Source organism: Oryzias latipes, chromosome 11 (assembly GCF_002234675.1).
Source record: "Oryzias latipes chromosome 11, ASM223467v1".
Classification (NCBI taxonomy): Eukaryota; Metazoa; Chordata; class Actinopteri; order Beloniformes; family Adrianichthyidae; genus Oryzias; species Oryzias latipes.
In genome coordinates this window covers 20,386,237-20,410,338 of record NC_019869.2, presented here as the reverse complement: position 1 = coordinate 20,410,338, position 24,102 = coordinate 20,386,237, and the positions used below count along the sequence as shown (strand labels likewise).

Below are 24,102 nucleotides of genomic sequence, written 5' to 3'. Positions count from 1 at the left end.
TGGGACTTAGCCATTAGGTATGGATATCTGCCTTTATCAGATAAAGGGCGTCTAATTTCCTGCCGTTATAAAAAAGAAAATCTGATAATTTAAGAAATCAGATAGTAATCAAATAGTTGAAGTTCATGTAAACAGACTAACTTGACTTTACATTTTTACACGAAATACCCTTAGAAGGAAAGAGATTGTCTGGATTTATAAAAATTTGATTGAAGAACAAAATAATAATAATAATAATACATTTTATTTAAAAGCGCCTTTCAAAACACCCAAGGTCACTGTACAAAGTTAGAGGTAAAACACAATAAAATCACAAGTTAAAAACAATAAATAAATTGGATTCATTAATAAAATCAGCTGACAGAAAATGAGAAACTGTGTTCCGGAAATGCAAGCTTGAACAGAAAGGTTTTGAGTCTGGATTTGAAGATCAGAAAGGAGTCAGTGTTACGGAGGTCTGGGGGGAGAGAGTTCCAGAGTTGGGGAGCAGAGCGACTGAAGGCACGGCTCCCAATGGTAACCATACGGGCCGGAGGGACAGAGAGCTGAAGGGAGGAAGAAGATCGAAGAGAGCGAGAGGGAGTGTTAACATGGAGGAGATTAGAGAGATAGGAGGGAGCCAGGCTATGGAGGGCTTTGAAAGTGTAGAGAAGGAGCTTGAACTTAATCCTAAAGGCTACTGGAAGCCAGTGCAACTGCTGGAGAACGGGAGTGATGTGATGGAAGGAGGGGGTTCTGGTGATGATGCGGGCAGCTGAATTCTGGACCAATTGAAGCTTATTTAGAGTTTTGTTGGGAAGACCATAGAGAAGAGCATTACAATAGTCGAGACGAGAAGTGACCAGACTATGAACTAAAATGGAGGCGGAGTGGATGGTGAGGGAGGGGCGGAGACGATTAATATTACGTAAATGATAGTAGGCTGACCGAGTAATGCTATTGATGTGGGATTGAAATGATAATGTACTATCAAGGATGACACCCAGACTCTTTACTTGAGGGGAGGGGAAAACTGGAGAGGAATCGATGGAAAGGTTAAAATTAGGAATTTTGGAAAGGGTGGATTTGGAACCTACGAGGAGTAATTCAGTTTTATCACTGTTAAGTTTGAGGAAGTTTAGGGTGAACCAGGTTTTTATTTCAGACAGGCAGGAGGAGAGGGAGGCAGGTGGAATACAAGAGTTGGGTTTACTGGACAGATAGAGCTGAGTGTCATCCGCGAAACAATGAAAATCAATATTGAATTTACGAAATATATTGCCAAGGGGTAGCAGGTAGGTAATGAAGAGGAGGGGACCGAGAACAGAACCTTGAGGAACACCAGATGAAATGAGTGAGGGTTGGGATTTGAAAGAATTCAGTTGAATAAACTGAGTGCGGCTTGAAAAATAAGAATGAAACCAGCGGAGGGGGGTGGACTCGATACCGAGGGCTGAAAGTCTGTGGAGAAGGATGGAGTGAGATATGGTGTCAAATGCTGCGCTCAAGTCGAGGAGGATGAGGATGGTGAAGAGTCCAGAATCAGCTGCAAGGAGAAGGTCATTGGTGATTTTTAGTAGGGCAGTTTCTGTGCTATGAAGGGGACGGAAACCAGATTGAAAGGGTTCAAAAAGATCATTTTGGGTGAGATGATGGGAAAGTTGGGAGGCGACAATTTTTTCAAGAATTTTTGAAATGAAGGGGAGGTTAGAAATAGGACGAAGATTATGAAAGGAATTGTGGTCTGAGCCGGGTTTTTTTAGGATGGGTCTGACGGCAGCGATCTTGAGGAGTGAGGGGACAATACCTGATGTCAATGAGGAGTGAATAATGGCACAAATGAAAGGAAAAAGAGAAGGAAGGCAGGATTTAACCAGGGATGTTGGTAGGGGATCTAGCAAACATGTGGATGGTTTGGACTTATGGATGAGGCGGGAAATTTCACTGGGATCAGGGAGGAAAAAGGAAGTGAATATATGAGTTACAGAAAATGAGTCAGACGGGGTGGGAGGAGAGGTGGAGGAATGGAGATGTTGATGGATATCTAGAATTTTCTGGTTAAAGAATAATTGAAGAGAATTACAGTGCTCATCTGAATAAAAATGAGGGGGAAAACTGTTACGGGGTTGAAAGACATCATCCATTAGAGAAAACAGCATTTTGGAATTTCCCTTATTTGCATCAATCAGTTGAGTGAAGTATTTTGTTTTAGTGTTAGAAACCAAGTCCTTGTATTGTAAAATCTGTTCATTGTATATTTCCTTATGGACGGGAGAGCCAGTTTTTTTGCAGAGCCGCTCCAACTGGCGGCATTTGGCTTTCATTTTATGGAGTTCAGGGGTGAACCAGGGGGAAGATTTAACAAATAAAACAGACCGGGTTTTTACAGGAGCGAAATTGTTAAGAACATCTAAAAGGCAGTTATTATAAAAAGAAACCAGATCATCAGGGTTGGACGAGTTTGGGAAAGGAATGCGCTCCAACTGAGAAGAAAACAGCTCCACATTTATATTCTTAATGTTTCGGAAGGAGATGAGGCGAGTGGGTTTGATCTCAGATAAAATCAAGGGGATGCTAAAAGAAACAAGATGGTGATCAGTCATAGCAAGTTCATCTGTGGAACAGTTAGAGGGGGTTAACCCAGAGCAGCAGACCAGGTCCAGAATGTGTCCCTTAGCATGGGTAGGCAGCTGAACATGTTGACAAAAACCAAGACTGTCCAGGCATGAGCAGAAGTCTCTGGTGAGGGGGAGGTGGTTGTTATCAAAATGTATGTTAAAATCACCCATACACATAACATTAGGAGAGAGAGACGATAGGTGAGTGAGCAGAGTTCCAAAATGCTCCAGAAAGTCCCTGTTCGGTTTTGGGAAAGGGAAGGGAAGCAGGACTGTCTGGACTGATCTTACACACCTGCTTAAAAATCAAAATCCGACTTAAAATCAATCTAGCATCAAAGAAGAGCCAAAAGGGGCATCTTTTGATTTTCTTTCCTTCGCCGAGCGCGCCCCGAAAGTGTCAGAGAACAAATCTCTCCTTCACCGTCATTAAGTTTCCAAAAGCCCACCCCCGCCTGGCACCCCGCCCGCAGCCCTCTGTTGGGAGCCGTTTGGATCCTTTTGCCTCCTTAATTAGAAGTGATGGGAAGGTGAGGCTTCAGCAGGCACCAAATGAATAGAGTCATCAAGCTACTTTTCAGGGCTATAGCCCAGCCACTTAAAACGCTTTGTCACCTTGTGATGGGAATTTTAATTGCCTACCTCTTGGCTTATAATTGGAGTCTATGAAGAGTCTGTAGATTGTGGGATGTCTGCACAGATTTTTACCGGCTGCTTGTTATTCGGAGAGAAGGAGGAAGAGTGAGGCCTGTTGATGGTTGACGACACAAAGCTGTCATCGTAATCGAAGACTCTTCGAAATGAAGGCAAATGTCTTCTCCCAAAGCTCACGGGGGGGGGAGGACCTAATAACCACTCTTAAAAAGGTAATACAGGTGATACAGATGAGTTCCTCAGGTTGTTTCTTATTAATAAGAAAAAGACATTTAAAAAAAAACTTTAGAGGCATATTTTCTCTTAAAATATCGTGGGAGTATTTTCCACCCTATAAGGTGAGCTTAAAAGCCAGGATTTCTTTCATAAACTGACAGTAATTCTGGTTTTGTTTACTGATGTCGAAGCGATTTTCAGAGGGATGTGGTGCTCTGACAAAACGTCTGCCTCTTTTTAATTTTTCTTACAAGAGGGAAACACGGTTGAATGTTCTTGTGAATACGCGTAGCTATAACTCTTTTTTTTTTTATGTGTTACCAACAAGGTTGGGAGTTACGGATGATGACAATACGCTAACGTGGCTAACGTGGAGCATGTCACAAAAAAGTTCTAGAATGAATGTGAATGCAGTTGATAAAGTCTGACTGACTGACTAATCTCTGAAGCGATGTTCAAGCGGCCACTTCCAAAGTAAAGTCCATGTAAACCCGTGTTTCGGGCTTCATCATCGTTTCCATGACGGTTTTCAGGCTGTAGGTACAAAACCTGTGGCCAATGAGCACGTGTTGCAAGTTAAAACAGGTCGAAATTTTGGTAGTGATGTAAGGGGGGCGTCCTTTTCAAGACGCAGAAGGGCCAACCGTTGATTGATTACTGAAGGAGAAATCAATAATAGCGGTTTGTGCCCGGTCGGAATTCTATTGACACCAAGTCTTCAAATATCCAAATAGAGCTGTAAAAGAAAAAGCCTGGAGGAGGATTTACCAGATTCACACCGCTATCACATTTCGCATCGAACCTCTTCCAACTGTAGGTGCAAACATGCGCTAGTAAACAGTAGCAGAAGCCCCTCCCTGCTTTTCCAGTGTGAACACCCTGGCCTATACTCAAGTTCAAGAATGCACATTTAGCGTGTTCTAGAATGTGCCTGCGGAAAATACAATAACAGACAGAGAATTTCAAAAACAAGATGAAATTATTAAAAATGTTTGTTTAGAATATTTCAAAGGAAAATAAATGCATGTCATGCTAACAAGGATCTTATTCATATTTGAATCAGACGTGTATTTTATCAGTTACATTTTTAATTTCAGTAAACGATGGACTAACAGGATGCGGACAGGCCTGTGTAAATAAAATCCAACCTGTGTTTTTATCTTAATTTTATTTTCCGATTTAAAAAAAATTGTCAGTTATTAACCAAAACTGCACTGAATAATAAATGTTAACACCTTGTTAACTTTTACCCTTTTTTTTTCTTTCAAATTAAAATTTGGCATTCAGCAATGCAATCAGTCACCAACTAAATCATGCAAAAATGTTGAATATCTCACATCTTTGGTTATAGATACAGTCTTGTAAGTGACATCAGATAGTTTTCGGGTTATATTGCCACCAGATACATTTCTCTGAGTAACCTTTCTTTCTTTTAAAAAAAAAAAATCAAAGTTTCTGAAGTTTTCATTTTAGTCCATCGTCTGAGGATTTCTTTATTTTCATTCAGCACACACGGAGGACTGGCTTATCCCTCCAGTTCTCTGCATCTTTCGTTAAAACCTTTTAGCGTGTGTTAAGAGGAGGAAATCCCTCTGAAACTCTTTCAGGTAAACTAATAAACAAGAAAATCTGTAGAAGAAGTAAGATTAGGATAAAGTCTGGATCCTTGGCAGCTCAAATCTAAAAATATTCAAAAAAAAAAATAAGGATTTTTTTATTGAGAGATTTAGACGACCCGAGATGTTTTCCTGTTAGAAGATACTGGGCATTTTGATTTGATGAAACTCATTTTGTTATTTTTTTTACCCAGTTTGTTCATCAATATCCTGTGCATGTTGAAGCACTGTGGACTTTTAGGCTGTTCACGGTCTGCATTCTGAAATAGCAGAGCGCCGATTCTCCGTCTTATAGTTGACAGATATCAAATCAGACGGAGACTCACAATCATCAGGATAAACCTGCAACACATCGTTTTGATGGAAATGTGTCTGATCTGTGAAGTTTCTCCCACTCACAGACAGAAATAGCCCTTTGTGCGGCGTGGATTCTTTTATGAACACGTCTCAGGTCGTCTTCCTGCAGAGATGTGAATGATAATACCTGTGTGCGTGCCGCTGCTCGCCTGCCTGTCAAACCTCGATTACATGTTATTTGCACTCATTTTTCTGTTCTGGCTTTCGGCTCCTGACAGTAAACTCCTTTGGGCGTGTCGACGGGTTGCGTTCGCACTGACGGTGGGGGGCTCACCGGGCAGACTCGTGGACACGTTGACCTGGGTGTAGAACCTCTTCTTGGGCAGCAGCTCGGACACGCCGTTCAGGGCTTCCACGGCGAAGGAGTAGTTGGTGTTGGGGAGGAGGTTGACCACAGTCACCATCCTCTCCGTCAGCCCCAGCTGCTGGGGCACGAAGCCAACGCTGGCGCCGCACGGCTCCCACTGCCGCCCCACGCTCCGGCGACAGCTCACGCTGTAGGTGAGGTCCACCCTGCCCCCGCCGTCTGACGGCGCCGACCATTCCAAGATCAGAGTGGACTGCTTAAGGGTGTAGACCAGGTCTCTGGGTGGGGAGGGGGGGCCTGTGAAGAACCGAAAAGAAGGATAACATGTTAGCTTCAACACTGAAAGTCTGAACTTTCGCTTTGTCTCACGAAGGAGCCTATAGGAAATTTAGGAGGGTGTCCTTATTGGCTCAGTCTCATACAGGAATCAAAAATTAAAACGGACCAAACCACACAGTTTTAATGCTGCCCCTTTGGGGGGAGCTATTTCTAAAAGGAAACTGACTAAGATTCAAAAAGTGTAAAAAGCAGTCCTTTGACTCTTGTGATTTGATCCTTCTAGCAACTGAACCAACTGCACTTCCTTAACGCATGTTTACCCTGAAAACATTTTGACCTTTTAACACTGGAGATGCCGCCAGCGACTCTTCAACCGCTAACGTAATCACCGTAATTCCAACAGATACTGATGATAATGATTTGATGATAATGGACACATGTTTGGGAAAAGAACCTGGAACACAGTGTGTCCCGACTGCTGCTGGGAGGTTCTGCTGAGTGAAAACGGTCAAAAGTCTCTAATAACACCAGAAATAATGGATTTGTCACTGTTCCTTTTTCATTTCAACTCTGAGGAACTTCATTATGTCCATTAAGGGAAATTAGAGGTCATAAGTAGTACTTAGAAAGGTTTAGAACCACCAACCATTTCACTGAATGTATTTTATCCAATAAGAATTTAGCAAGAAGATCTGTGCTTTTTTCACGTAGGGCTTAGTAATCTTTAGACCTGAGGTCTGTTTGGACCTTGGTCTTGAAAAACAAACTAAATGAAACCCGTTCGGTTTTTGATGATGGAAATCATTCTCCAGACTGGCCGTGAGGCTTCGTTTGCCGTTTCACTCCGGCGACATGACCGCTGTGTGCCCTGCCTCGCTCCTGACTGCATTCAGCTCACTAATTTTTCTCCTAATCTTTCAGGTTTAGCTGGTTAAGCTCCTGGGGTTTATGTAACCTCTTTAATTTATGTAGTCACACCTGACCTCAGCTGTTGTGGACCTGCAGCCTTTTAAAACGATCTTTAACGGTGGGAAAAAAACGCTGATCACCTTAAATCTCTTCTGTCAGCAAACATGTAGAAGATAGTGATTACTTCAGTGTTCATCGAAAACACTGTTTATGAACTTTAAATGCCTGTAATAGTGCAGCTGCATTTGTGGCAAACTGAAGATCCTGACAAACTTGCTTTTATCCACTGAGCAGCACAAATCTGAACTGAACAGTTTGGTTTTACCAACAATATCCACTGGAATATTTGGAATTCAACGTTTGTTTTACTTCACCAGATGTTTCTGTTCAGCATCATTTTAAACTATAAGGACAGTCTGGACACCATTTCCCACAATGCAGTGTTTTTGTAGTGAGAAAAGGTGGCTAGCAGTCAGCAAAGTACCTAATTTTCAGCTGCGCCCGCCTGGGTGGGCGCATGCACCCGCCCCTTTCTCACGACATTTGAATGATGATCGACATTTGACGTCAAAGATAACCGAACCATGCTGCACAGCATGGCGTCCACCTGGCTGATCTCAAACACGCCTAATGTTGCCTGCAAGTTCTGATGCTTTGAGATTCAGAAAAAGTTGCTGTTGCACGGAACAGTGCATTAGCATAGCATTGTAGCATGTTAGCATTGTAGCATGATAGGATCGTAGCATGATAGCATCGTATCATGATAGCATCGTAGCATGATAGCATTGTAGCATAATAGTCTCGCAGCATGATAGCATTGTAGCATAATAGTAATGCAGCATGATAGTATCGTAGCATGATAGCATCCAACATAATAGTATCGTAGCATGATAGCATCCAACATAATAGTATTGTAGCATTAGGCATCCCAGCATTATAGCATCCAACATAATAGTATTGTAGCATGATATTATCGCAGCATGATAGCATCGTAGCATAATAGTATTCCAGTGTGATAGCATCGTAGCATGATAGCATCGTGGCATAATAGCATCGCAGCATAATAGCATCGTAGCATAATAGCATGATAGCATCGCAGCATCATATCATTGTGGCATGATAGCAACGTATCATGATAGCATCATAGCATCATAGTGTCGCAGCATGATAGCATCGTAGCATGATAGCATAATAGCATCGCAGCATGATAGCATCGCAGCATTATAGCATTGTAGCATAAAAGTATTGTATCATGATAGCCTCGTAGCATAATAGCATTGTAGCATAATAGTCTCACAGCATTATAGCATTGTAGCATTGTAGCATAATAGTAATGCAGCATGATAGTATCGTAGCAGGATAGCATCCAACATAATAGTTTTGTAGCATGATAGCATTGCAGTATAATAGTAATGTAGCATGATAGTATCGTAGCATCATAGCATCCAACACAATAGTATTGTAGCATGATAGCATCCTAGCATAATAGCATCGCAGCATGATAGCATTGTAGCATAATAGCATCGTAGCATGATAGCATCGCAGCATCATATCATCGTGGCACGATTAGGGCTGTGACGATAACCTCATCACCGCATCACCGCACTTTTTTTTACGCAATTTTTTTACTTTTTGCATATGGTGCGTGTTTGGAACTATAATAAACACATTAAACGCATTCATCTTTGCTTATAATTTACTTTTTCTGCTAGTCCTGTGTTCAGACTTTCCTTCATTCTTTCAGATTGTTGTCTCCTTTTCTCCCACCGCGCGTGCTCTCACTGTCTGCCTCTGCGCTGCACGTGGCACGCGGCTCCCTTTACAGTTACACAAACAGGCGCGCGCTTTCAGAAGCACACATCCTCATTCTACAACAGAAGTTTCCGTCTCGCAAGGAAATACGATAAATTCATTGCTTTCTAATTGTTAATTTCCATTGTATTCATTTCCGTTATAAGCTGCGTGCGTTCTTAAGTGGCCCACCGGAGGATTTTGTGTTGGAGGGGGGGGGGATATTACTGTCCTCCTTCACTCCGTAACACCAAAAATGAACGCGCGCTGTTAGATTTCCATGAAAATCACTACATGTTTTGTTTGGGAATTATTTTTTGCAGCGTAACGTTACATTTCTGTATAAACAAAGGCGGAGCCTCCTGCCGCGCGTTCTACATGGATGTCAGGCTCATGGCTACCGGAAAGGGGACAGTGTCTGCAGTCTGCTTATTACTGGGCAATACATAATATTTTGAGAAGGTGTCTGTACCAGAGAGCACAGGTAAAACTTGCGTGCAGCTCCAGAGCAGTCCGCTGTAGAAGAATCAACACGCACCCCCAACACACGTGTGCGCACCTTCCTCCTTTACCTACACAAGACTCTCCGCGCTCACACACACAGTCAATCTACAACGCCTATAGTTAGTTCACCAGTTCAGATACGTAGTTGTTAGTTGTTACTGATGTTTGTTAATAAAGATTAGTACGTTGTAATTGTATTTATTTCCGATGCGGCCGCCGGGGGATTTTGTGTTTTTTTTTCGTTTTTTTTTTTTTTTTTGGGGGGGGGGGGGGTGGTGTTTGCGGTTAACCGCGACACCGCGCCCCCTGGTGGTTCATTACCGCGGTGATGAAAAATTCGACACCGTCACAGCTCTAGGCACGATAGCAACGTATCATGATAGCATCACAGCATCATAGTATCGCAGCGAGATAGCATCGTAGCATGATAGCATCGTATCATAATAGCATCGCAGAATATTAGTATCGCAGCATGATAGCATCGCAACATCATAGCATCGTAGCATGACAGCATCGCAGCATGATAGCATCGTAGCATGATAGCATCGCAGCATGATAGCATCGCAGCATGATAGCATCGTAGCATGATAGCATCGCAGCATGATAGCATCTTAGCATGATAGCATCGCAGCATGATAGCATCGCAGCATGATAACATCGCAGCATGATAGCATCGCAGCATGATAGCATCGTAGCATGATAGCATCGTAGCATGATAGCATCGTAGCATGATAGCATCGCAGCATGATAGCATCGCAGCATGATAGCATCGCAGCATGATAGCATCGCAGCATGATAGCATCGCAGCATGATAGCATCGCAGCATGATAGCATCGCAGAATGATAGCATCGCAGCATGATAGCATCGTAGCATGATAGCATCGTAGCATGATAGCATCGCAGCATGATAGCATCGCAGCATGATAGCATCGCAGCATGATAGCATCGTAGCATGATAGCATCGTAGCATGATAGCATCGTAGCATGATAGCATCGTAGCATTCTCAGCCTCGTGGGAGTAGCTCCTCCTTTCTTGCTGCTCTTTTCACATCTGCGTTTTGCGACAGACCGGCGCACTGACTTTACTCCGGAAGCAGAAGAGACCTGGGAAAGTAAAACCTCCATGATTTTCCCAAAAATAGTTTATTTTAGTCCCAAACGGAATTCTCGTATTCCTTGAACTTTTCAATGTGGACTATTCTGGTTGGGACAAAGAATAACCTGTTTTGCTGCCTATTTTATTCATTTATTTGAACAGATCTATAAAAAAACGAAATTAAAGGGGGAGACTACGAAACAAACATTTTAAGAGAAATGACAAGTGCCAAGAGGTTTCTAACTCAAACTTCCGTTTACATTTTCGGAATTTGTTCAAATGATATGTAACCTGGAATTAAAACATGCCAGGACACACACATGGAATTATTCTGACATTCAACACATACTGATGTATTACGCTGTGATTGAATGACTTTACCATATTGACTTTTTGGGGGGGAAAAAACTCCACAAATTTGGTTTAAACACATTAAAGAGGGATATATCTCATGTATTCTTTCTCTTATATATATATTTCATAACTTAAACAACATGACAACATCCCTTCCCCTCATCATGCAGTTGAACTCCACAGACGGATGTGAAAAGAAGCCGTTTGTTTGTAAGCAACCTAAAAAACGCTCCATTAGCTTTTTCAAAAGCTTATTCAGCTAAAAGGGAAAAAGTGTGGAGAAGCTGAACAGCAATAAACCGCAGAAAACTATTTGTTAAACAAGTACACGGCATTTACAAAGCTAAAGAAAGTGACTGAGCTGAAATGTCTGATCCATTTTATTTAGCTAAACTTCCATGAATGAAGGGACTTTACAGCCTGAAACTCCTCAAAAAACGCAGAGAAGCCATTTAAAGTTTTATCTGTGATGTCGTTTGACTAGTTGAAAGAGTATTTTTCTCTTAAAGACTTAATTATTTATAGAGTTAAACCTCGGAGACGCATGAACACTTAATGTTTTATGAACAAAAAAGGGAAAACGAGGAAAAGATCTGATCTTTTGGATGTCCTGCTAGAAATCTGATGATTTCTTCATTAAGGGACAAAATCCCAGCATCCCTTCCACAGCTTGGTCCTGGCATGGTTTAATATCCATCATGAAGAAAAAAGCTTCAAGCTGGAGCGCAGGTGGAGCTGCTGCTCGGGTGAAGATCGAAGCTCAGAGGCTGATTTGAAGACACGCTAACAAACGTGAAAACAAGGCGTTCAAATCTGACCATTGGAGTCATGAGATGACCCGGGTTTCTATCCAGAGGCGTGAATTTCATTTGCCTGGTGTAAAACAACTGTACTGTCAGCCTCCAGCCCTCATCTCATCCCATCGATTTCTCACAGATCCAATCTTTCTTTCAATCTCAGAGGATTAGCAGTTAAATATGTCGGCCATCGACACATTTCAGTTACAATTACAGAGGTAAGGAGAAAAACAAAACCCATAAGAATTCAAACAACTTCTCCATCCACAAAGTTTGGATCAGCACTTTTGAATGATTGATGTGTAACCATGGAAACAAGGTGAAATGATGATCTGTTTTTAATTTTATTTTAAAGTACAGGTTTACATAAACATTTATTAAAGTTTATTTGACTACATTTACTGTTTCATTCTATTTATTTGGTATATTTTCTATGACATTTCTGTGGTTTTAGTCTGTGAATTTGCCCATTTGATACGTTTCAGCCTGTTGGCGAACATAAAGAAAGAAATAAAGGAATAAACGGCTAACAACTGCAAATTGGTGGATGCTCCAACAACAGGTTTTCCCGGAGAGAAAGGAAATGGAGAGAAAGGCGGAGCCTCAGAGATCCAGTCGTCTTACTTCCTGGTAGGGAAATGAGCTGCAAAAATAATTCATATTTCATAAAAGGTCGTTCTATAGGGTGCCAAAGGTAATTTATTATCTTACATATACGTATAGATTTCTCTGAAAGGCTCAAGAAAAGCCTGATATAGGCCATTTCAAATATCCCGGCCACTCGTGGGCAAAGGCGGGGGACATCAGCCGGTCCCCCAGCTGGGACTTGAACCGAGAGCCTTCTTACTGTGAGGCTAGAGCGCTAACCACTGCTCCACGTGCTTTTCGTATGTTAAAATTGCTAATTAGCTGTGTAGAAAACGCACACTTTGGAAGGTTTTCATGAAAAGGCTGCAGATCTTCTCCATCATAGCAGGACTTGTTAAAGGGAGCGTTTCTCCACAGCAGCAGAACGAAAGAGGTGAAAAACCAAACCGTTTGGTCCTTCAGCTGAGGATTCCTTTGGAGGAGCAAAACGTTTCGACACAGGCATCTCCTGACCTTGTTCAACACTGGAGTGTGAAGAATTGAATCAGTCTGGTGTTATTCCATAATTATACAGATAATACACTGCACATATCTGACCTCCCTAATTTGGAGGAAAAAAACAAAAAACCTCCGAGCTTTTTCCTGATTTTCCTCAAAGTCTGTGCTCCTTCGTCTGCAGTGTGCAGCGGATTAGCCAAATCAGCGGATCATCATAATTACTGAATCAATAACGTCATTACTGCGGTCACCGTGCCTCCATGTATGTTATCTGACCACGACTGCAGAGCTCTGTCGTCAGCGTTCAGCTCCCTGGACACACGCTGCTCCTCCACCAAACTCCTGCGCTTTTTCAGAGGGGATTCAGGTGGATTTCTTTCCAAAATCTTGACAGTACTGTGATCTACTATTAAGGCCGCGTCCCACAGCCAGTATGAACATTTTGCGCATATTGTACGGATGAAAATCTGTCATATGTGAATATTAGGGTGTGTATTAGCAAGAGTCTGGCGATAAACCTACCAGGTAGGAGAGTTAAAGTAAGACAACTAGGACAGACAGCACAAAACAATAAAAATCCTTCAAAATGAGATTTTAAAGAGCAGGGGGAGCAAGAGAGGAAGGATGGAAGGCAGAAGAAGGGATGCAGGGTGAAGGACGGGTCAGTTCTGGGAGGATCCTGATGATGGATGAAGTGCCGGATGGTAAGCGGTGAAAGGAAAGGGGGGTCATTACGTGTGCACGGCGCTGAGGGGCTGTCCAGGGGGGTCCTGAAGTGATCCTCCTCGCAGACGCACACCACCGAGCCCTCCTCGTCTGCGACGCTGTTGGCCGGGCACGAGAAGCACTCCTGCTGCCGCGACGACATCTTGTAGGAGCCGGGAGGACACGCTGGAAGACAGACATGAGACAGAGTCAGACTCCAAATGCTTCTGCCAGAGGCCTCGCCAAGAGCCGTAATCCTTTAATTAGGAAGGAAGAACAATAAACCAAGAAACAAAATCTTTCAAAAATCCCTAGGGAAGCTAAACAGATTTAAAACCTTCAGATTAAGATGGAAAAAATAGATTTAATGCTTTGACAAAGACAGATGTCAGATTAAGTGAGATCAGCAGTTGTATCAACTACATTTCAGAAGTTTAGTGTTTCATCGTCTCTATGTATAAATACTAGCTAGCCACATTAGAACATTAACTGTGTGTTATGGCATTACCAAATCAATGCAGATAATTATGTTATTATTAATTGATTAATTAATTATGTGTCATTAGCAAACAAAAGGACGTTCATGTCACATTTGCAATGAGACTGTGTGAACGCGTAAAACCCTCCTCGGGGCGTCCGCATTCAAAAGTCTCGCATTCACACATAGCTAAACAAAACATGCGGCCACTGAATGTGCGATACCAGTTAATCCAGGTCGAACTTTGACCAATCAGGGACTCTCAGATTTGGTAGTGACGTATGGATGCCGAACGTTTAAATTCACAGAAGTGACTAAATTGATCATGGAGGAGGATTCTGGTCGGAATTATGGAACATCATATATCGGAATAGAGCTGTGACAGAAAAAGCCTGGAGCAGGATTTCCAGCATTTCTACATTCCGCTCTAAGCCTCTTCCGACTGTTGGAACTGTACCAGTAAACAGCTGAGTCTCCCATCGGGGAGAGCCGAACATTCAGCCACCATCGTTCAGCTATGCCAAACATCCACACAGAGTGATGGGGGAGCCCTTTAGACAATCATGACCATGAACAGAATAGGCTGTACCATTATGCCAAAGGCAAAGGGGGTGCACCCCGTCCAAAGACAGCAAGTGCAGTGGGTTACACGAGGTACGAAGAGGGGGAGTCAGATTCAAACACAAAATGTAGAATCCTGTCTGATAGAAAAGGCTTTGTTTTACACAAAGAAAAGAAAAACAAAACTAAACCCTTTTTAACCCTTATTAAGGTTTAATTAACATTTGATTTTTCCAGCTTTGGACTACTGTAACTCTTCAACCATTTACGGAATTAACATAAATCATCTGATACTGATGGGGAAAAAAAAAATTTGGTTTCCGTTGGAATGACGTTGATTGTTAGGGATAAGAGTTAGGGTAGGTCGAGAGCGTGTGTTATTTCGGTGTAGCCCGTGACGTCTTTGGTGTTAAAGGGTTAAAACACCCCCCAGCTTGGACTCCCCTCATTGAAAACTGAAGGCGTCCGTCTATCCGGCTCTTTAAGCTTACTCTTGGAAAGCGGCCCCGTTTACCTGAACACCTTTGCTGCTTTTGCTGCAAGAAGCTTGTAATGGACTCTAATGTCTGTCATTACAGGGAAGAAAGCGCGCCGCCTTTGGCCGCCGACATCAAACACACACTTCCTGTCAAACACAACCAGAGCAGCCTCTGCTCTTGAAGGTGTCGCCAGCATCCTCCCATCGCCACGCCAACGACATCAAGCACCCAAAAATCAAGGCTACATTATGCATGCAACCACGAGGACAGACGTGGTTTCGGCATTTTCTGCATTTTGTGGCGAGACGGCGTTTGGACTTATCTCGTCGATTCAGCACGGATGAACATTTGGCCCGCCCGCCTTGGAAGTGTGTGTCTAATGATGGGGGAGTAACACGACAATATGTGCGGCTCAGATAACAAAAGCAGTTGGCCTTGCTCGATGGCCATCATTCTCCACAGCGAGCGACCGCTCGAAGAGACACCAGCAGACGATGCCAGGCAAGGTCACGTCAGTCAGAGCACGCCAGACGCCCCGAGACCGCAGCAAAACGACAAGCACTCCAGACATTTCTGGCTCCCTCCATCCCTGCACTTTAATCATCGGTGAAGGAGGGAATTCTGGGAAGGATGACAGCTGGCAATCCGACTGATCTGTTTGTTGAGTGCTGGCTGCCCCCCCACCCCCCCTCCACGTTTTCAGACGTGTTCTGGAGGGCAGAATTCCCAATGACAGAGCTGACGGTGGCGCCGGCACGCGGACCGATGGAGGACACCAACAGTGGACCCTTTCATGTTGGTGCAGGGATCGAACGAGTGACGCCTGCAGATGAGAGCGGCAGCTGTGTCTGTGGATCCAGACGACCTCCCACACCTTGAAGTTTGGTTCAACGACAGTCTCATTCTAACTTCACACGCTGGCACATTCAACTACTTTGAAGAAACCTTCCAATCTGTTTAAGGTTTTCTCAACTAACCGGAATTATTTTATTGTTTGGCTCAATTGTTTCCTTTTAACACAAGCAAGGAAAGACATGTTTTGAGTAGAAAGACACTTGAATAAAAGACTTCTGGGAAATTTTTAGGGCACTCGGTTTTGGGATTGTAGATTCGGACAGCACTACAAATTTGCCAACGCACTATATAGTGAGTAGGGAAGGAATTCGGACACAACCACAGATTACCATCATGTCAAGAGAGTGGCCTTGGTTTATCTTTATTTAAACAACAAACACAGACGTCGTCAGGCTCGTCGCCGCGTCAGGGTTTACCAGATAAACCACAGCCATAAATCAACACCGAATAAGAGTCCCTGATTGGTCAAAGCTTGATCCGGTTTAACTGGTAACATGCGTTCAATATTTACTTAATTTGATTTAATTTTATGTATAAAATATGTTATGTCTTAATAGTGTATATAGGTGTAGATTATTCTTGTTGTTAAATGTTATTACTTTTGCAATTTGGCACATTTTAAATACCCTTTCACTCTTTTTGCACATTGCTGTTGTTCTTTTTTTCTCTATTTTGCACTGAACTGCTGTAACAATTGAATTTCACCAACGTGGGATCAATAAAGAATATCTTATCTTATCTTTATGTTTGTAGAGCCTAAAAATGGTCGTAAAAACTTGCGTAGCTATCCGTGAAAGCGAAAGTTTTGACCGCAGAAGCCCAAATCGGGTATTTCCATGGACGTTTTATTGAAAGTGGCAGCTTGAATGTGTGGTGTCAACATAAAACTCAACTAAAATGTTGCTAAAAACAGCTAATAATGCTAACTAGCTCCCAAACGCATAAAAACATGGTTGAGAACATGGCTGATGAAACACATTTGAAAAAGAAAGGTGCTTAATCTATGAGTGCATACTTAAAAAAAATAAAATCTAACAAAATGGCAAAAACATGTAAGGCAGCTTAACGACAGGAGACAGAAGAACCACAGAAAAACACAACAAAACTGAGGCTTAGATTTTGTGGTTAAAAGGAAACCTGTAGTGTATTTTTTTATTAGCGATGAGCAATTACAACTTTATCAAGAGTTTTCTTGTTATTTATCACTTTAGTCCCAAAAACACTTGAAAAAAGTTTATATCATTTAGCGATGCTATAATGCTGCATGATGTTCTAAAAGTTAAAGCCGCTAAAAAAACAGTGGAAAAGGAGAGAAACAGGATGTTGTTGAACACTTTTTTCATGGTTGTTCTTTTAACAGCTCAAAGCACCACTTTCCTCCACGCCTGACCTTCTTACCGCTACAATTTACAGTGGAAATCCCAGTTATTAGACCCAGGTGAAGACCTGGTTACCGTCCACGCCACCGAACGCCACGCGCTCTAATCAGAGAGAGAGAGGCCTGCCTGCCGTTCAGGACGGCGCTGTCAGCACCACGGATAAAAACCCCTTAATCTGTTGAGAAAATCATTCTTACATTCTTAGGCTGATTTTTCCACTCCCAACATCTTTGGATGGAAGGAAAATCGATCAGGTGTCTTTTAATGATGACGTTTTTAGCTAAAATTGAAAAAACATGTTCATTTTCTGGGACACTTTCTGCAAAGCTGCAGTAGCTTATTAGTAATTCACCTATAAGTTGGCGAGGAGCAACACTGCCCCCCTTCCCCTCCCCGTTGCCGAGAGCTCTCTGTTTACATGCTCTCCTGGTAACTTACAAATTCTAATTAATTCTATTTCTAGAGTTACATGTAAAACAAAACAGCTCAAGGTGCTGTACATAAAAACAAAAGCGCCATTCATGATCCTGTACACAGAAACAAACAAATAAAAAGGCGCCATCCGCCCTGTCTTCCTGTTGGCTGGAGCGTCAGCACCCAAGCAACACGGGCACAACACCCGCTCAGAGCTGTCCAGACGTGGACGTTTACAGCCAGATGCCAGCTCAGATCAGGAAAACAAAGACGTTCGTGGCTCTATTGGTCTGCCGTGGATGCATCAGAATGGAGCAGAGCAGGGAGCTTCTGGCCCGCCCAGCGTCTATCCTACATCACAAACCCAAGCTGTGAAAGAGCGTGTGTTATTTAGGCCTTTCTTGAAAAGAATTTAGTTAGGTTATTTATTTCCACTTTAGTTCAGTTTATAGCTGTGTGAAAACTGCTTTTTAAACAAAACCGTGTTTTCAAATTAGAATTGTGAACTTCTGAATGAAAATTGAAGAGTTTTTAGGAAAGATCCTTCAGTCTCTTGGTCAAAGTAAATCACGCATCCTGTCGTCTTAGGAGGGAAGCTCATCTAAAGGTCGTGTCACACAGTCACTACGTACATTTTGTACATTTTCCACGGATAAAACTTCATGACACATGCGTGATCTACGTAATTCATGTGGTTCTTGCGTTCATCATTTGTCTTGTCGAGGGTTTCGGCCCATGGCTCTGAAAACTTTTAATTGGTTTAGAATTATGCAGTTTAGGCGTATTTTACGTTGTTTACACACAATTATAGCGTAAATCTTACGCAATTGTGCATCATTTTTTCAAGATGCATGCACAAATGTGTTGCTTTTGACGGCCATTTCATATGTCTAATGGACTTTTCATGGAAAAACCCACTGATGTATACCTTTTCTATCACGTTCAAATTATGTAATTGACGCACAAATCAGTAATGAATTGCATATAACCAGTGCAATAATAACACACGGTTCATGTTGTACGTTGATTTTTGTGTTCTTTGCGTGTTTTTACCCCTTCTGCTGACGTTCCATTGTCATTCGCCTCATTTGAATCGGCCGCTTTCATTAGGACTGCGACCCCGATGCAGACAAATGGGCCTGATAAATCTGATTTTCCAGACGGAAGATAAACGAGCGCTGCAGCGTGTGGTGAAGTACGAATGGAGGTGTGAGTGTGTGTGTGTGTGGGGGGGGCTCTGCTGCAGCGCCGCTCATTCAGTCTAATATCCTGGAAAAAGAGGAGGTCAAGGGTAATCAGGCAGCTCGCCGTGCGCGGAGGACATGCCTGTTAGAGCCACTTATTGAGGCACAACGCACAAAGGTGTGTGTGATTCGGAGTCATTTCGCCGCAGCGCCCGCGTGCTGTTACCGCTTTTTATCCGTTACCTGAAAACAAACCTGCACAGCAGCGCGCTCAAATTGATTTGTTTTTAAAATAATGAAATATTTGAAGCACAAATCCAGATTATGCATGCGTTTGGTAATTACAAACCTAACATTTTCCTCTCATTCAGGTCACAAATGGCTTTGTTTCAAAGCAATTTTTCAAGATATACATTATTCATATATTTTACTTCTCTGTTTAAGTGTAACGGCTCAAGCTAGGTCACACTTCAGAAATCTTGAACTTTTGTTATTTTTGCTTATTAAGAACTTTTCACAGTTATTTGCATAATTTCTGTTAAGCTTTTTTTTTTGCCTGTAATTTTAATTTTAATTTTTAAGCATCTCATGTTGGATGTAGGGGCATTTGAAGCTGTAGCGGTGTCCAAAAGTGTTTTTTAACCTCTTTGATGGATAAATCTAGGGGTAAGGAAGCATTTCAGATGTGACCAAACTATGTGGTTTAGGCTTTAATTTTCTTGTATTCAGTTGTTTTTTCAGCTAACACCCCCCCCCCCTCATTAAACAGTTATGTAATTAATTTCATTACAATGAATGTTATGATAACCCGACGCTCTCAGGAAGCCGTGAATCTGTCAAACACTTTAAAAATTCGCCGTAAGGCCACCTAGTTTTATTGAGGCATCTGATTGGTCAGTTTATAACTTGGATAACTTGAACTACAAAAAAAATATGAAAAGAATTAGGATGATCAAGATAAAAAAGATAAGAGCAAGACTGGTTATTCTGATGAATATAATGACTGAGTAATGGCTGTTCATTTCTCTAAAGAGATCTATGGGATTTTGGCTTCTTGGGACCAGCAAGTACTTCCTGTTTGGAACACAAAGGGGGAAGGGCCACTCAGTCTAGTTCTTATATTTAGGGCTGGTTGTCAACAATAATTTCCAGAAGCTATTCCCTTTGATTCACCGGAGCTTAGATAATATCTGAGACATTTAAAATATTCATATTAATCTGATACAGTTGACATACTGTAAAATTGTAAAAAAGAAGCTCCAACAAAAATGTTCTGCCTCTCCTGGAGGTCGTATCAGTTTGGGTACTAGGTGGAGCTCGCGGTATAGCGTTACACTTTATTCCAGAAGATTTGAGTAAAAAACTGTGCTCGACAGACATCACAAATGCTTAGCTTAAAAAACATTTCTAAAAGAGTTTGGAAAATGTGAGAATATAAATCTGTTCATTTATTCAGCGATGTAAGTTTAGGTCGACCCAGCATTAGCATTAGCCGTCCTATTATACGTTAGCATCAAGCTAGGGGACTCTGGCGTTACTGCTGTTGTGTGTTGGGTCACTGAAAAAGGAAAGGTATTAAAAATCGATGTCTACTTTCATGGATTGATTATTGATTTATTAAGCTCGGATTAGATCAACCCAGCCCTACTTATATAAAGTGTTCAGGATTGTTGGCTTGGTTTCTGCTGTTTTACACCCTTTTCAGAACATTTTAGCATCTTCTGCAGGATGTTTGTGTGCACAAATATGCGCATGTGGTTACAAATTCACAAACTGACAATTTGAAGAAGTCCGCAGAGACACATAGAGATCCTGATGGGGGGGTCCGCTGGACCATAAGGCTGATTAAGTGTTCAGGCAGGTGGGGAGTCAGAGTCAGAGGGAAAACGCTCTCAGGTGTGCGTGTGACCTCATACAGGGAACAGTTGGTCCATCCAGGAGATGGATGAGAAAAACTTAGCCCCTCCTGCAGCCTCGCTGGGCTCCACATCGCTCTTTAAAACTCTAACACTAACCATAATTACTGCTTTGGATGCAGCCGGTGCACATTTCCATCACTGCTGCCTGCAGCCCGTATTTATCAACTATTTAAATCCATCAAATTGTTCAAAAAGTGAAACTGGAAAGGACAAAACGGCGAACACAGACAGTGACGGGCGCTGTGCGCTCCGTCCATTAAAACGCAGCACGACCATGGAAGGATTTAGAGATGTGAAGGTAAAGCAGCGCTGACCTTGCAGTCAGTAATCTCCTCCCCCCAGCCTAAACAGTTGTCTAATTAAAGATGTGCAGCATGATGTCATGGGGAGCCGGAGGAGTGATGACAAACGCAGCACAGGAAAGAATGAGGGGGAGGAGCCAAAAACTAACAAAAAAAAAGGTTTAAATGCATTTCTTAAAAATTTTAGAAATATAGCTGTCAGTTACTGAACAGTCTTAGTCATTTTTAACATCCCATATTTTGTACAAATCCATCTATTAGCAGTTCTGAACTTAATATAAAAATCTGTTTTCTTGGGTTGTTTTTTCTTTTCTTAATACTGCAAGTTCTCAAGTTTTTTTTTTTCTTTTGTTTTTTTTTTTTTTTAACCAGGGACCTTTGGCACATAAAAAACTATTTTTTTAAGAAATTAGTTATTTTCACAGTTCATTTTTCTTCCCGGAAGTAGGATGACTCAATCTCTGAGGCACCGCCTTTCACTCCTTGTGGGTCCCGCCCATTTCATGACATCAACCTAGAGTCGGCCTCGGCAGCGTGTCTGCGTATCGTCCACGAAAACAAACAAAATTCAAACTTTTGCAAAGATGGATGTGCATGTTGTGCACAAAAAAAATGAAACTGTTTTTGCTGATCACTGCTAGCTCTTCAGAGAAAGTGTGCGTGTGTGTGTTAGTCTGGGGTGGTGCTGGCAGTTCTTCCTGGAAAAGGCGGTACCTCACTTTGTGACATCACTATGTGAGAACTTGCTCATTTTCGTGGGTTGGGAGGGGCAGGTTTTTTAAGAGGAATACTCAGAAATGCTTGACCGGAAAATTAGAATTATAATACTCTTGAAAGCTCAAAACAATTGATTTTCCAAGACAAAGGCCCCTTAAGATACCCCTTTTTCAGTAGGTTTTTATTTTTACTTTCAGCGCTTTCAACAGGATTTCCGCTTCAGCTATTATTTTTAACTAACTTTGCAACATGTTTGCATCTTTTAAGAGCAAAACCCTGCTGACTCCCCGAAGAGGTGTTTGTTGTTGAAGAGGAAATGACATTAAGCAAACTGTTAGCTGTTAATTTTCTGTTTCCGTCAATAAAGCTGGAGGCATTTTGAAGAAAACTTGATTGTTAGGATGTAGGTGGGAGGAAGTCGTGGGTGTTTTTGCTTCTGGGGGTTTGTTCATACGTGTGTGTATTTTCATAATCGCCTCGGACGGGCGCGATCCCACTCCCCGCCTGCTCTTCCCTGAGGCCTCGCGGGCTGTGAGAGGCATTAATGGAGAGAGTGGTGGGAGGAAACCGAGGGAAAACGGGCTGAAACGAGAGGAGGATGGATGAAGAGGTGGAAGAGTGAGATGAATGAAGTGGTGGAGTGTGGGCGGAAGAGGTCAGCAGATCGACCGAGAATGAGGCGGACCGGTGCCAACACCACCACGCGGCTCGGATCCAGACTCACAAAATCGGCACATGGTGTGGCAACGATTTGTTTAATCAAAAACTAGCAAAAAGAGCAAAAGCCGCTTTTTATAATCTGAAAAGTTTTTTTTTTTGTTTTTTAATCATAAACATTAAAAAAACAGAGCGGTTACACCGTAAAGCAAATTCAATCTAGAAATGTCCAAACCTGAATGCATTTAGAGGTGATTGATCAAATTCTAAAATTAGCGCTTTTAGCAAAAAGGGAAAGATGAAAAGTTGGAAACTTTAGTGGTTTATCTCATTCGGTATTTATCAGTCTGTTTTTTTAACGTGTTGCAAACAAGGTTTAGAGTTAGATGTAGCTAACATTACTAACATGGCTAACGTATAGCTGTAACGCACTGTTTTTTTTTGTAGATGTCCCTAACAAGGTTAGGAGGTAGCGTAGTCCCAGTAACGATTGTGTTGTCGTGTCATCAGTCTGTTTTTTTAACGTGTTGCAAACAAGGTAGGAAATTACAAGTATTGTGAATACGCCAACACGGCTAACGCTTCTAACATGGCCAACATCTGCCGTGTTTAAAAGTTCTAGAGTTACTGTGAACCAGTTAAGAAAGTCTGACAGACAAACTTATCTCTGACTCTTTGGTCTTGCTAAATGTGCCTTCCAATCTGGTCCACCCTATAGTGCAGAAAACACATTTATCTATCAAATTAGCATATTTTGAAGCCTTACTTGCGGTGTTTATGATTACTTAGCTATTTAGCATAATATTAAAAACATTTATTCATTATTCTTATCAAAGGAAAAGCAAAATCTGACAAATTTGGACCAGATCCAGATGAACTATACAGGGTTTTTGTTGCATTTTTTTGGCTCCAAGTCTTTTTTTGTTAAGTTCTTGACTAAGAAGGTTGTCAGGCAGCGGTGGAGACCGAAGAAGAGAAGAGACGAGGCGTAGCAAATGCAAACAGAGGGATATATTCTTAGTTATTAATTAACAGTTATTATTAATCAGTTTAAGTGTGTTTTTTTTTAAATCATCAAATTAGTATTTAGGGGTTTTAATAAAGCCATTGGGTATTTTTCACCTTTAATTGGTTCTTCTGCAAATTTTACTATCCATAGTTTTAGATTCTGTTTAAATGTAAGTGAACATCATTTTAGTAAAAAAATAAAATAAAAAAAGCACACAAGCTTCAGCTAACACTGCTTCCACCTTTTTCTTTTTTTGCATTTCACAGCATTTAGTTGCCTTTTTAGATTTGTTTATTGATTTAAAGCTTTTTTTTTTAACTTTTCCTAACATTTTTTTCAGCACTAATCATAATTATTTGCCCTCTAAAAAGCAAGTAGTCTGTATTTAAATGAGCAATTAGCAGGGAAAAAAGTGGGCTTTTTGACAAATGTACCACTAAACTAACATTTTAGCATTTTAGTCCTGCTTTTGCTAAAATTTTAGTTTTCTAATTTACTATTTAGCAGGTTTGTGGCTTAGCTTTATCTTTTAGTCATACTTCTGCAACAGAAATTTGTCTTAAACTTTATGACCAAATGAAAAGAATAAAAAAAACAAAAAACTGTTTTGGTCTTTTGTGAAGCAAACTGCAACAGTTAACACAAAAAATATTTGTTCAGCATCGTATTTTTAAGCAGTAAGTTAAGAGGTGACAGAAAAGTTGTCTTTCTAGGCTTCAAAACTCTTTAGCTCCCAATCTCCAAAAACAAAATTTCAGAAAAAAGGGTCAAAGTTCTACAAAGGCTACAGAGGTGGGAAAAAAAAGAACCATATCCTTCAGTCACAATCAACTATTAATGTTGCTTAGTGGAGAGAAACGGCAAAAACACATGTATAAAT

At 41.6% G+C, this 24,102-nt stretch overlaps 1 protein-coding gene across 1 annotated transcript in view; it reads right to left on the bottom strand.

Annotated features, from left to right (window-relative positions):
- epha10 (EPH receptor A10) overlaps positions 1–24,102 on the bottom strand; it is a 130,915-nt gene that overhangs the window by 33,172 nt on the left and 73,641 nt on the right. The window contains exons 4-5 of the mRNA XM_011481140.3: positions 13,299–13,454; positions 5,715–6,044 (exon numbers count right to left, since the gene is read on the bottom strand). Of these exons, the coding sequence (XP_011479442.1) occupies positions 5,715–6,044; positions 13,299–13,454 (486 nt within the window). The remainder of the gene's footprint in view (positions 1–5,714; positions 6,045–13,298; positions 13,455–24,102) is intronic.